Source organism: Tyto alba, unplaced genomic scaffold (assembly GCF_018691265.1).
Source record: "Tyto alba isolate M040663 unplaced genomic scaffold, T.alba_DEE_v4.0 Super-Scaffold_11, whole genome shotgun sequence".
In the NCBI taxonomy this organism is placed as follows: domain Eukaryota; kingdom Metazoa; phylum Chordata; class Aves; order Strigiformes; family Tytonidae; genus Tyto; species Tyto alba.
This window is the reverse complement of record NW_024881273.1, coordinates 5032680-5047309: the sequence shown is the minus strand read 5'-3', so window position 1 is coordinate 5047309 and position 14630 is coordinate 5032680. Positions and strand designations below refer to the sequence as shown.

The following is a 14630-nucleotide window of genomic DNA, read 5'->3' as shown; positions in this document are numbered from 1 at the left end:
TGTGACGTCATCTGAACGGCGACGCGCCCCGCTGCGCGGTTGCCAGGGAGACGGCGGCGCGGTTGCCGGGGCGGGAGATGCTGGGGCGGCCCAGTCAGGCTCTACCGGCACCAGCACCGGCACCGCCCGCCGGTACGAGGGAGCCGCAGGGCTCGGGGAGCTGCCGGGAGGAGGGGGCCGGCGGCGCTCCGGCGGCGAGGGGGGGGGGGCGGCGGGGGGCAGGCAGGGCTGGGCCCGGACCGTAAGGCCAACGCGGGGAAGAACCAGCCCCCTGGGCAGGGCCCCGCCGGGGGTAACCGCGGTCCGGGACCGAGCTGGCCGCTTTAATGGCCGGGTTCTGAAGCCGCTTGGGCCATAGCTTTGCACCGGGTAAGAGGCGCCATGGCTCCCCTCGGGCCTTTCACAGCGGCGCGTTTGATGCATTGCCACATTATGGTTACAATAGACCCGCTAGGGTTTATGGCGGCTGATTGTCAGTGGTCCCCTCTGGGTTCTCTGCCTCTTTTTGCAGCATCATTACTACCTCATTGACTTACTGTTTGGGGCTCTGGGACTGCAGAGCCTGGACATGATATATCTTCTTTTTCATTTTTTTTTTTTATGTTTGTCACTAACCTACACAATTCCAACTCAAGCAAAAGATGGACTTATATATGTAGAATTGCATAATTTGTAAAAAATAGCTTCTTTTCTCTCCTTCTCTCCCAATATCCAGGAGAGGGAAAACATGAATGAGGTAAAGGAGGCTCTAAGAAACATAGAGCAGAACTACAAGCTCTTCCTGCAGCAGCAGTTTACGTTTATCGGAGCACTGCAACACACCCGAGAGAATGCACATGACATGATCAGACCTGTGGCAAGCATCAGCCAGGTACAAAGCATTCAGCACAAAGTTCTCTGCCGATGAGAACAGGGACCAGCACAGTGCTGTGGCACACTTAGGTCTAGTTCAGGGAATAATATATGGTTTTACTATGGGAGGATGCACAAAAACTCTGTAGTAACATTTGTGTATAACTCTGCAAATCAATGGTAAAAGATTAAGCAGGGGAGAGAAATACCTATGTTAGGTCTTCCCAATTACAGAGAAGGAATTTGACTGCTGAGCATCACTTTATAATTTAGTTTAACACCGTCATTTCACTGATGAGGCATATCCAGAAATACAGGGTACAAGAAAACCAAACCAACCCTCCTTCTCCAGCACATGGAATCTGTAATCCTTAACTTGTAGTAACCAGCATGCTTGGCTCTTCCCCCTGGTATTGGTGCTGCTGTATCTTTCTATAGTGCTTATTAAAAATAATGGCTGTGTTACAGAGGTAGGATGATGGATTGAGGGCTGAAAGTCCCAAGTCAGTTAGGGGTTTTCTGGGCTGGTAAGTGAATTGTCTTGGAATTTTTATAACATGGGATGTTTTAAGTAGTGCAAAGAACTTAGACCACCTGCAGACAGAGGGGAAAGAAAAATCTAAATAAAATTGGAATCGTGGATTTGAGACAGTAGAACTCAAGCACAAAACCCAGATGGATGCCAAAGCCAAAGTGAAAGCCAAGCTGTTATTAGGGTGAGGACACAGAATCTGGTTGTCTTTTTTAAGTGCTGACTCTCTCTAATATAAAAGTTTTGCTTGTAACATTGGAGAGGATTACACCAGACATGACACTAAACCATTTTTTCCAAAAATAGACAATGAGATTTTGTATAATATTATGTTGTTTATAAAAGTGCCAATGTTTCAGCAGTACTGAGCAAGCTTGGGCTCCGATTCTTGGCAGAGGTGGAAGGCCTGCTTGTTGTGGGGGTGAAACGTAGATAATGACTTCAGAAATTACATTGCCCCCGGCATTGTTTGTGATACAGTAACATGTGAACATAGTGGTGGCAAACCCGACTGCAGGGATAGCCCTGAGGGTAGAATGTTACCCAGGGGGAGGATGGGACGGGCAAACGAGCAAGTTACTGGACAAGGAGCAATTGGTGCAGCATGTACTGGTGTACAGGAACTGAACCACCACCAAAGAAGGTTCACCGGGGACAAAACCAGACATCACTGTATTTCACTACCATTCTCCTGAATCAGTCCAACCCCGGCTTTAATTTTGCACGGGAGGGCACAAGAATAAAAGCAACAAGTACAGAAATATGTGTGGTCTTGGCCTACAGCTGACTCAACTGCCAGCTTGCTTTGCATGTAAATATAGACAAACAGTAAAAAATTATATTGCACTTGAACATGGCTGCATTTCTAACCCCTAAAAGCTATCTGAGGTAGCATTTTTAGTGTTGAGTGATGACATTTCTCATAGAAAAGAGGAGAGCATAGTAGGGTGGAAGGTTGAAGAGCACACCACAGTCAGGGAATGGCAACAGCTTCTTAAAGAACACTACATGGAGTAGTGTATAAAGCCAAATCCCGAGCGGTTTTGCGAGACCAGCTCCTCAGTCACTGCTTCAGCCTGAGGTTCATATCAGCCAGGGAGTCCCTGGCTGCAGTCACGCCCTTGGCCCAGCGCAGGGGCTCTCTGTGAATCCCCCTGGCTGCAGCTCAAGTGCTCAGCAGCAGTTGGCTAATGCAGAGCGGGGCAGCCCTTCCAAGCCCTTGTCCCTGTAGACCTGGTCCCCATCCTGGTTACGCAGGTGCATTAACTCTGTTCTTGATCTGGACAAAAAGAAGTCCTGTTATCCCACTGGTGAACATCCAGGCTAAAATGCTATTCTCCTTAGGACTATTTCTGCTCACAGCAGCAATAAAAAATCCTGCCACTCACAAGGACACAACGCTCAGCAAACAGTGTGGAAGGAGGAATCTGTAGTGGAAATGGACTCTTAGGGGCCATTTTTTATTTTTCTTACAAATCTGCTGAGAATTTGCCCAAGCACATAGCACAGCTTTTCTGTATGCAGAAACTGTACCGACGTTGGAACAGCTACTCGTTCTTGTCTTGAAATCTTACAGAAAGCACTGAAGATGTTAGAGTCCAGCTATGACTGCCAACCAGCCGTGCAGTATTTTATATTCTGACCACTCATGACTGAAGTGCCTATAATTTCTTTGGAGAAGATAATCTCTTGGCATAATGTTTCATCGTGCAATGCCATTTACTCTGAGTAATAAAAATGTTCAAGGCAAATAGGGAATATCATTGCTATAACAGGTTAGTAAGGACAATTTAGGTTAAATGGGTTTAGTTTGCAGTCACGTTTAGTGGCACGAAATAAAGAACTGTGAAGATTGCACATATATGCAAACACATCCATGCTGTTACTCCAAAGCAGCCCCAGTTTGGTCGCTGCCCTTTCCTCCCACCCCGCTCTGCTGAGGCAGCTGTGGCAGTGGCAGGGGATGCCCCGCTCAGAGCAGACAGAAAACTCCTCTCACAATCAACCTGTTTCTGCAGTGCTTGCAGCAGAGCTGTGGTTTTGGCTGCAGTACTCCTACACTTACTTTGAAGAAGGAGGAAGGCTCAGAGGTGTGCTGATGAGCAGATCCATCACCCCAGCTTTCTTCAGTCATGATGAATGACAAGCAAACATCTCAGGAATGCTCTAGAAATCTTACTGCCTGACACTGTATTGCAGTTTCCATAGTGGCTCATGCCTGCAGAGTCACAAGAGAAAGTTTCTCATCACTAACCTAAGCAACTTTGCAGCATATGTTAAATGTAATTTAATATGCCTGACGCTGGTTTTCCCCATGTACAGGTACAGTCCTACATGGATCATCACTGTCACAACTCCACGCACAGGCGTATCCTCAACATGTTCCTAAATATCTGCAATGATCTAAGCAAGCTCTGCCACAAGCTGGAAGCTGTGCATTCTGGTAACAACATAACCAATGGCATTTTGGAGAGATGCAAGCTGCTTCTTAGCCACAGCAACGATCTGAGCACCATCCGGGCTAAGTAGGTCCCTCCATCTGCTGAGTTTCTTTGAGGCGACTCTCAATGCTGGGGGACTGTCACAGGAATGCATATTCCCACTTGACTTCTCCGTCAGTTCTGTTACAACACCTTTCTAGCTTTAGTGAGGGTACAAGGTGCCACCCTGTTTACTCTTCCAGCTGTTGGGAAAATATTGCCAGCCTCCATTCACAAAAAGGGGGGTTGGTTTGTTTATTAATTTTTTATTGGTACATAGAAAGGCACATACAGGCAGGTGGGTACCCTGAAGTCCCATGCAATGCTCAGGCAGTTTACCTCCTCCTTCCTCCTGCTCCTGATCTGCACGTGCCTAATTTCTGTGGGGCAAGTGTCTGTATGTGCTCTTGAACTCTTCCAGATCTGGCCCAACAGCCAGGATGGTATGTTTGGCAGGATTAATTTCTCAAGATAAACTCCTATCCATGCCTTTTTCTTTTGGGGAAATGGGTATCTGTACATTTCTGCTCTTCCCAAGGGGTCTCAGGGTGGCACTGTGGGCTCACCAGCGCTGCATTGCTGGGACTACTCTGCCAGTTGTTTCCTTCTGCCCCACAGATACCCCCATGATGTTGTGAATCACCTGAGCTGTGATGAAGCAAAGAATCATTATGGAGGCGTGGTGAGCCTCATCCCCATCGTCCTAGACTGCATGAAGGAGTGGGTAACCCACACTGAGAAGCTGCCACGACACGTGCTGTATAACGTGAGTGGTGGAACTGCTATCTCTGAGAAGAGGGCACCACAGGATGCACCAGCTAGGGCAGGGATTTCCCAAAACCCCCCTTATGTGCACCTCAAAGCTCAGACCTCATCTAGTAACAAAGATAATGCACAAGTGCAGGGGATTAAGCATGTCCAGAAGAAGCACCTGAATGACACAGGAAACCACAGTGGGAAACTTAAACGTCCTTGGAAACCACCAGGTAGACATGCCTTTTAAAGGATCAAAGTTCATGCATCTTCTGCTTACCACCTTTAATCAGGTGGCTGATTAAAGACAGTGAAATGAATACTAGAGATCCCTCCTATCTGAGTGTACTTTCTGAAGTCAGCCCTGTAAGCCAGCCTTGGACAGATACATACTCTTTCCCTTGCTAATGTTTTCAGTCTCCTCCTTAAAATCCTATCCCAACAGAAGTTGCTGTAGCACTACAGCTGGTCCCTTTGACCAGCACTGTGGGAAGAGCCCAGAACAGTCGGGAGCAATCAGGTTCTAATCTTGGGCAATCTACTTGAAATGGGATTCTACACTTTCTCAGACTCCTTTATGAGGAACACCCACTCACTTGCCAAAGCCGGAGGTGTAAAAAGCCTGCGTGTCTGAAGGGCACGATGCAGAGCAGCAAAGTCTACAGGACACTAATGTCTCCCTTACATGCCACTGGCTACAAAAAAGGTCAGCGTGCTTTAGCTGCACCAGCTGTGCTCTGCTGCATCCTTCTGGCAGATTCTCACACCGGTGCCAGTACACACCACTTGGAACATCTTCCTTTATACCCATTTGACTCCTTTGCTGTCAGAACTAGAGACACGAAGGAGAACAAGCTTCATTTTGCACTTAATTTGGTGTATTGACAATATCCAAATTTGAATAAAGCAGCCCTGTCCTCCCCAGAGCTCTGCAAAGCTAACAAAGTCATTTCCAGTCAATACGATTCATGGGAATGTGGTGGGAGCAGAGAGACTGAGAAAGCTCTGGCCGTGTTTGGATGATTCTTTTTCAAACCGTAAGTTAGAATGTCTGTGCTTTCCCTTTTTCAAGATGAGAATGCAGCTTGCCTAGCTTTTAAGGGTGTTATGAGGCTTAGTTCATTAAAACTGCAAGGCATTTGAGTCTCATGCTGCTTTTATAACAGCACTTCCCAATTCCAGCGCAGTGACTATACCAGTGCTGAAAACAGCTTGCTTTCCAGCCTGCTTCGGGAGGGTCAGCAGAGCTCCAGGCTTTCCCCATTCTCTGGAGCTGATAGGCATTTTTGGTGGTGCTTTTATTCAAGCACTGTTAACTACAAACTTAAGATCTCAGCAACACTGTGTCTTCCCTGTATCTGACTGCTCTTTTCCCCTTCTGCAGGCAACTTAGCTCCTGTTTTTGCTTCCTGCTGGAAGACACTCCTGAATAAACAATTTCCCCTTGCAAACCTGGCTCAGTTTGCTAAAATTGTGAAAAAGTTTTTGCCTTAAAATGACCAGATTTTAGCAACAAGCAGCCAAAAAAGAAAGGAGAATGAATACAGAAGAAGCAGCATAGGAAGGAACGGTAGCTCAAATGAAATGGGAAATATTTTCAGGAGCAGTTGTATTCCTCACATAACACCCCTTCTTTTGCAATTTTTCCTTTCCCCTATCCACTTGTACTGCAATGCAATACATCTATCCATGCTGGAGTAGAAGCCTGTTTTTAGGAGACATCATGATCCCACTGAATTGAACCTTGGTGAACTCCAAAAGGTAACGAAGCTTGTCAGGTCCACACAGAGGCTCTGAGGCACTACTGGGGCCACAGCCAGCTAAATGGGACCGTCACCCCTTCAGGCTTTACTTGAGAGCCCTGTTGTAGAGGCAGCTTCAGGCAGAAAACCCAAAGTTACTGGCAGCTGCCCTATTGTGTTTCATGTTGTAAAGACAAGTGTCTGATGACAGTTGCTGTCTCGGAAAGTTTTTCAAAACATGCACATGCTAGGTGGAGTAAAAGATGACAAATGTTGGGGACACAAAGGATGTTATTCCCAGATCTTGTTTCCAACATTTCTCATTCCATTGTATAATTTAAATTTGAACACACAGGCTCTGATGAGACCAAAATTTTCCTCCAGTTAGTAATTCATTGTCAGCTTTCACAGTACAGCACAAATTGCTTGTCAGAACAGTCCCATCAAACCTAGTCTACCACCTCCCCAACCCTGCTCTTCAAAATGCCAATGTAGTTGTCCATTCCTGTTTGACAAAGGTTGTGATACACGCAAGAAACACAGTTCCAAACCTTAATATATTCTTTCTAGCCTAGCCCTATCCTTTCAATCAGTCTTAGGCAGCCAAACTTTGAAGACACAAGCAGAAAAATAAGTGCATAAAACTTGGAGTCTGAGGTTTGGTAATCAGAATCTGTTGGAAGACTGCAAAGTTAACTCTCACAAAAACATCTAGACAAATTACTTAATTTCCATACAAGTTCTCCTCTTCCAGAGTGGATGGACACTTCAAAAGACAAAAAGGTACAGCAAGAATTGTTTTTCTCTACTACAAATCAAGCTGTTTGAAGAATTTACATAAACAGGATGTAAATGCCAAGCACAGAAGTGCAATAAAGTTTTACTTTAGCCTCTGTGAGCATAAAATTTCAAGATACGCACTGAGAAACCAGGCAGGGCACCAAACTGACTTACCTAGAGATCTGTCAGTTAGTTGAGGAAATAAATGCTGGTTTTTTGTTCAAAGACTGAAATAGAGATATGGGCTGGTAGTAGTAGATGATCTCAAGAGAATCCTGGCATCTGTAGGCTATAAATGACTTCTGTGCTGCCCTTGATTCAGCTGAGGGTCAAACCAGGCTTTTGTCAACCTGTAATCAGGTCAAAATATTTCTGTACGTTAAACATCAGGTTCCAGCATCTGACACGCCGAGGGGCTGGGGCAGAGCTGAGACCCCAAGGGGTGAGGATCAAGGGTCGGGGGTGGCGGTGGGCTTTTCAGGGAAGGAGAGGGGGGTGATTCAAGGGAGAAGGGAACCTCGGCGTCCCGAAGATGCGGTTAAGGCCGGTGGGAGCGGAGTGGCGAGCTTCGCGGGGCCTCTAGTGGCCACGGCCGGGAAAGGCCCGGGCCGGGGGCGCCCGCCCGGCCCCCCACACCAGAGCCCAGCTGGCACAGGCTCTGAAAAGCAATTTTTAGAGTGTGTCGTCCCCCCCCCCCCCCCAATCCCAAATCGCAAGCGGCTTTTTAACGCTTGTTACCATCTAAGCAAGCCCACGGGCTGCAGCACGGCAGCAGCCACGCGTGGCCCCAGGACACGGAGGGGAGAGGCGGGAGGGCTGGTCCCGGCCCCGCCGCTCAGCTGGGTGCTGGGTGCTCACACCTTTCCCCGAGTCCCCCATGCCCCGGGGGGCAGCACCGCTGCGAACTGAGCTTTCGGTCCACCGAGAAGCCCCGCCGGGCCAGGAGCCCAGCCCGCGGCGGGGGAACCCGAGGAGGGCTGCAAGAAAAAAAGGTTTAGCCAAGTAAAGCTCACACACACCGAAATCACGAAGGCCATCTGTCAAAAGTGTTTGGAATAAAGTTTTGGCTGGAAAGTAAAGTCTTAACACGCAGCTTCAGTGGCAAAGCTCCTACATGTGTGAAGAAAGTAACTCAACTCCTGCCCGTTCTCTAAACTATTTTGAAACCACTTTTAAAATCCACCAAGTAGTTCCAATAAATCAAGATCAATCAGCAAAGATACTTCAAATTCAGGAAATGAAGTTATTTCCTTCCCTAATGTCTACTGCATGTTTATTAGCTGGGTTATAAACCACTAAACATACTACTTAGCATTAGTAAGGAAGGTACTTTATTATTCTCTTTTTGCACCCTAGTGGATGTACTTCTGTGGGTAATATATATCTAATTATTTTTTACACTACCAAGTGCTGCTTTTCAATGCTAAGCTTAAGGGATATGCAAAATGGATTTAAAATAAGGCAAGTGCAAGTCAAATTCACTTTCTGCTTTGTTTTCATTTCACTTACACCATGCTGTAGAACTCATCCCAGCGTAGAAGGCCACAAAACAACTTTCTATATCCCCTAACCCCAAGATAATGTTTACGGTAACTTTTATATAAAATTCTCCATAAACACTGTTACTCGGCCAAAGCATGTTCACATATAGACTGTATGTCACTCACGCCATCTCCTTTGCACATGTTGTTCAAATTTAAGAATTATACTCAGTCCTTAACCGGATTGCTGAGGTTCCTGTATGAATTTCGAAATTGCTTTGAGCAACCTTTCAAATACTCCTTTATTTCTGGAAAAAAAAAAAAACAAACACCCAAAACCACCAAGTAAGAAAGTGCCAGTCTGGAAAAAAAAAAGAAAAAAACAAAACAAGAGAACAACCTTAACCCATTAGGTTAAGTTTACAGTATGATGGCCCCAAAGCTGCCCTTGGTTTGAGAAACTGTCCTCCTGCGTGCAGAGCGACTCTTGAGCAGGGTACGGAAGAGAAAAGCACGTAGAGAGGGACAGAGCGAGCCAGCCAGCTTCTGACAGCGTCCCCAGCTTTGCAAAACAACAGTATCTGACATTTTCAGCTATTAAGTTGTCTAATCACTGTGTAGTCTTTAGACTACATGAACAATGCCACATAGAAAAAGCTAATATGCAGATCTGCAGTACTGAATTGCGTGCAGTTAATTTATAGAGTATACCAGCTTGTAGTTGTCGAGTGTGTTTTTTCACAGAAGAAAAAAGGCTTTGGCTTCACGCAGAAAAATGAGCTGCTGACAAACCCCATGCAAAAAGGGGCAGAACCACTTATCTGCTCTGTACGATGTCGATCTTGGAAGACATTTCAATATTGAACTTGTTTCTGCATGTTTTGTCTCAGCACAGCTCGGTCCCAAAGGGGTCAGCTTGCAGGGAATTTAACACAGAGTAGTGCAAAACAATACATTTTATTTGTTCACAGTTAAACACAAGCAACTGCCTTGACATTTTAGAACATTCTAATAAGGACAGCAAAACCTCCTTTTGGTTTAAGTTCTCTTTAGCTTACGATTGTACCATTTCCTCATATTTCATATTTATGGCATTTAATGTGGATTGTTTAACATGCTTACAAAGAGCGAGGCAGGGAACAGATTAACTTGACAAAGACAGCAATTTCAGATTTAACTAAAAGCAGTCAGTTAAAAAAATCTGTTTCCACTTCACTGATGGGACCCCTTCAAACAAACTGCAAGTTAACTACATACAGCAGATCCATGATTTTTAGACTTATAAAAAAAAAATTGCAAAATTTGTTCCTCCATAATCTTTGTGGTCCATAAACAAACCTAAAGTGGTTTCCATTACTATCCCGGTGCTAAAATCCTTTTTAAAAGAAGAAAAAGCGCCACTTATCAATGAGCTTGAGTTACCGCCAGGGCATTTCTGTAACCGACAACGAAAAACGCCTCTCCTCAGAACAAGTGAAGTCATCATCTAAGCAAGATACTCTTCTGGGCTTGGCAAAGCAGAAGGATGGGTGAAGGAACTCCTCCAACACAAGAGCATCCAACGGCTGAGCCAACCCTTCAAGGGCAATGTGCAAACCGTTCACTCCTGGGGCTGGGACCCGGGGGGGCAAGGGGCAGGAAACCTCCAAATCTTACCAAAACATACGCTACCACGTTTGCTACTGCTAAGTCTTAGAAAGCCTATAGACATGTCGACAAAACCAGTCTGTCACTTACAACCAACTCTCTATTTTCTATTCCATGCAGATTCAAGCTTTGACAAAACCACTGAAGTTCACCTTTACTTTCAGAGTTAGGACTGACCAACCGAAAGGACACTGAGGATAATTTAGACAGGCAGAAATGTATTTAGACCCTAGGTGTTATGGAAGAAGTGGAAATGGGAGGAAAAATACTGTCAGGCACAAGTTAGCATATTGCCAGCTGCTTTGACAGAGTCCTGTTCCTATTTAGGTTAAGAAGATATTTGAACTACAAGTGCAAGTGTACTTGGACTTGATTTATATTTGAGAGGGTTCTTAAACAGCAGCTGCACGCACCCCATCCCCCCCCCGAATGTTTAAGGAAAGAGGCCACGTGTGATGCAGGCTAACTGTGAAGCCTGATATGCCCAAGTATGCCTGGACCCAGACATAGCCAACATTAAAACAAGCACTCTGCCTTCCTAACAGCAGGCTCCGTTCTGTCACAAAGGAGATTGAGTCTGACCACTGACAAGCCCTGATCCCACAATCCTCCTTCACAGAAGGCTCATCATTGACTTAAAACATGATTAATGCAGAAAGGCTTCATGACAGAATTCTGATTCTCAGTTTGAGCAGCTTCCTCCTCAGCCTTGTCTTCTAAGGAAATGGGATGAAGGCAAAGGGGAGATACCTAGAGCCAAATTGACATTGCTGAGCTGAAAAGCGTGCTGCTGTCTGAGCAGAACAGCACTCAAAGGAAACCGTATTCTGTAAGTCAAGCCTGAAATCATATTCCCAGGGAGAATGAAGACAATTTCTTGGACTCAAAACACAGTGGTCTTGCTCAGACCAGGAACAAAGACCAGAACTATGAAGGAGGGTCAGGCAGCACAAATATTTCCCCGATTAGAGAAATAAATGTTCTTCTGCAGATTTTCATAAGCTTGCAATTCTACATACAGGTTCTGCATGCTCTCCCCACTTGAGAGTAAAGCTTCCTTTCCCTCTTCTTCCACCCCAATGATTTCCCATATGAACCAGTCTGAGGTCAGTACCAGTCTGTCAGGCAAACACTTAAAATATCAAAAAGATCAGAAGCTAGTGTTTTAACAAGTCTTCAGCATATACGGTCTCTTCTGCATTACAAGCTCCAGTTCCTTATTAAGTGTCTGTTCAAATGTAACTTTCCAGGAAATGTTAAGGACAATATAAACAATGATCATGAATTAGGGTGAATGAATCGTTTTGTAGAGGTACACTGTTCTTTAAACAATTAGGTATTCAATCAGAGTCCAACTTAATGAAGACTGGGCTCTGAGGGATGTGGGACAGTGGACAGGCAAAATAGAGACCTTTAGATGAATGCACTAGAAATTCTAGTGCTGCTTCTTTCCAGGATGAAAGAAACCAAAGTCACCCGGACAGGCAGCACAATTAACTGCTCTAAATTGGAAGCTTGCAAGGAAATAATACAAAGCATTCATAGTAGACTCACAAATGTTAATTTGGCCTCATATTGCACTCAAGTTCATAAACGCAGCCACTCATCTGGGGACAGGGAGAAAGGGAAAAAATACTTGCAAATGCTAACAGTTCTCCCTTCAAATTAGTACACGCTGCTAAGGACTGAATTTGAGAAAGAAGCAAGAGTTAGGCTGGGCATTTAAATTCCAGACCCAAAAATCCACTTTGCATTCGTTCATCAGCCTTCTTCCATTTCTGGACATCAATCCTATTCCGCTGCATGAGCTAGCTGCTCAGACCAAAAAAACATAAAAGCTTTTAGTTAAACTTGCATTCACGCCTCCTGTTCTATGCCAAGAATATGAAAATAACACTGATTGACTATCTTCCTTTTTAACTGTGGTCATGATGAGTTTCATTGTAGTCCATGATATGAAGCTGTCCAACACTGCTTTCCTGGATCTTCGGCGAGAGGCTAAGGTTATCTGGGCTTGGAGGAACCTTTGTCTCCATGCTTGGATCTTTACATAGTTCAGTCTTTAGAGCATCAGAAAGCCTGTTGATGGTTACACCTTCCTCATCACACTGGCTCTCGCTCTTGTTGCGAAATAATTCTCGTGCCTTCATTCCAAGGAAGCTCTTGGAGCTGGGGAGTGAACCTACAGTCAGTGGGACAGTAGTCGAGGGCTCCAGCAACAGGGATGTCTCCCAGCGACTGCTGAATCTCTGGTTTTGGGGTTTTTCTGGGGTGGAGAGCTCACTGCTGCTGCCCCCCTTACTGCTACTACTACCACCTCGAGTGCTGGGAGGTTTGGTCTCTCCATTTCTACCGATTGTTTCTTCACTGTATCCTGCCACAGTATCTTCATTGCCACAATCCAGCCTGTTTGGGAAAGAGAGGGGATACAGTGGTAAGGAAATGGTAGTGTATGTTTACAGTGGAAAAGGAAATGCTGGGCAAGGCAAGTTGCTTTGATTACTTTCCATTTCTGCTATTGCATGTGTACTTCTACAGTTTTCCTTTCACAGTTCTGTAGCAAAGCAGAAGTGACTGAGGATAACCAGGAAAGGGTCACACACTCAGCTTCGCAACATCCAGTGTTTTAAATCCAAAGCTGACAGTAATCCCAAAGCAGAATGGAACTGGATTCCTGGTCTGTTAAGGTAGAGATCTGTACATCTTCCTTGGACTGCAGATCTTTCTTTTACCTAACCCAAGCACAGGTGATTGCCACAAATCTGCTGGCAGTGAAAGAAAGTACCCTGATGCTGTAGCAGAATTTGGTGTAGGAAAAAAAAAAGTATGATCTGAAGGAAAGTACAGTACAGCCTAGACACTTTGGGTAGACATATATAAAACAACAGTGTAACAGTTTTTAGATTAAAGAGACCAGTCTATGAGACAACCCAGAGGTTTCTCTCAAACTCTGAGTAATGGTTCAGCTATCTGAGAAGTACTTCATGAGCACTTCCAGTTTTGTCAAGGATTCTCAGTAACCTGTGCAGAGTCGTGAAACAGATTCAGTCTGTAAAAAGGGGAAGTAACAGAAATATTGAGATGATGCATCCATGTGCTAGGAATTCCACAAGAATATCAACTTCCAAGGAGCTCGTCATGAGTCCAGCATATTTTACCTCATCACCCTTACCTTTCTTCTGCTGCTTCAGCTGCTTCTGTTTTATCATCAAGTTTTTTCAGTAGGCTGCTCTTCTCCAACCGGCCAAACAGATCCAAGATCTCTAGCTCAAATGCCTGTGTGATTCTTTTCTGGGCCTTGTACCTACTTTCTACTGCTTGCAGCTGACCTCTGAACAGAAAAAGAAACCAAATCCATCGGTTCTGGTGCCTCCAGATTCTGACTTAACTATGAGAGTGTGTCAATGCACAGCTAGAATTTTACATAGGAAAACCCTACCTTGCTTGGATTTTGACATCTTCCAGGTACTTCTTTTGCTCCAGGAAGAGGTGGTCCTTTTTAGCAAGCTGAGATTCCAGTTCAGCTATCCGTTTCTGGGAAGCATCAAGCCTTTGGCTTTGCTGTTGAACACACAATTTTGCTTTCTCCAGTTCTTTCCGAAAAGCAGCATGCAACATTTCAACCTCCTTGAAGGAAAACATTTGATCATGTGTTATTTTTATTAATATTTAGACATGTTTCTGATGCTATAAATAGGCACATTTTAAAGCAGAATGGAATAAAAGAAGCATTTCTAAAAACAGATATAGAAAATGGGATACTCTGAGGATGTACACTATTAAGTTACTGTGAAAATAACTATCCATCACTGGTATTTATTAGCACATTGATGTTCTTTATGAAAATCCCTTTTCAGCAAAGCAAACTTGCCAGTTCTGCACCAGATTAGGATAGACAAAGTCAATTTAAAACCGTTCTTGCAACATGACCTTCATTAAATACCAGTAAAGAACTTTTTTTTTTTTTTTGGCTTATTATCCGCCTTCTAAGTACTTGCTCTCACGCAGAAACAGTTATATTGTTGTGTAATTTATTTGCTTCTAATTAAAAAAAGGTTTCTTTGAAGTCAGGAAGTAAAACCATATGAACTACGTAAGTTTTAGTGAAGTTAATACTAACTCTTAATAGGAAAAATGACTGAGCATAGTAAGACTGCTTATTTTAAAACAGAGCATCACAAAACCCAGTAAAACCCTGGTTAAGATCTTTCTACGAATTCTAGCAGTACTACCCTACTTTATACACTTTCACAAATGTAAGAGCCCAACGTTACTTTACCAGCAATAGTCTACTGCCAATTACATTAAGAGCACAATAAAGTCTTGGCCTTCGGCACGAAAAAATTACTAAGAATTTACATCA

At 44.5% G+C, this 14630-nt stretch overlaps 2 protein-coding genes across 6 annotated transcripts in view; one reads left to right on the top strand and one right to left on the bottom strand.

Annotated features, from left to right (window-relative positions):
- Positions 1 to 22: 22 nt before the first annotated feature.
- On the top strand, positions 23 to 7507 carry SPACA9 (sperm acrosome associated 9). 3 transcript variants are annotated; one of them, XM_042787025.1, is made up of 5 exons: positions 254 to 369; positions 716 to 871; positions 3707 to 3909; positions 4483 to 4630; positions 6002 to 7507. In XM_042787025.1, exons 2-5 carry the CDS (start codon positions 728 to 730, stop codon positions 6008 to 6010), a joined length of 504 nt encoding a protein of 167 aa, XP_042642959.1. In that variant the 5' UTR covers positions 254 to 369; positions 716 to 727; the 3' UTR covers positions 6011 to 7507. The 3 variants fall into 3 exon arrangements, with proteins under 3 accessions (XP_042642958.1, XP_042642959.1, XP_042642957.1); XM_042787024.1 differs by lacking the exons at positions 254 to 369; positions 6002 to 7507 and adding an exon at positions 23 to 132 and having other exon boundaries at positions 4483 to 5558; XM_042787023.1 differs by lacking the exon at positions 6002 to 7507 and having other exon boundaries at positions 4483 to 5558.
- Positions 7508 to 9558: 2051 nt separating this feature from the next.
- Positions 9559 to 14630, bottom strand: part of TSC1 (TSC complex subunit 1) — a 28718-nt gene continuing 23646 nt past the window's right edge. For all 3 annotated transcript variants that reach the window (XM_042786661.1, XM_042786660.1, XM_042786662.1), the window contains 3 exons: positions 13707 to 13894; positions 13440 to 13598; positions 9559 to 12673 (listed from right to left, as the gene is read on the bottom strand). In XM_042786661.1, coding sequence (XP_042642595.1) covers positions 12184 to 12673; positions 13440 to 13598; positions 13707 to 13894 — 837 coding nt within the window. In that variant the 3' untranslated portion in view covers positions 9559 to 12183. The remainder of the gene's footprint in view (positions 12674 to 13439; positions 13599 to 13706; positions 13895 to 14630) is intronic.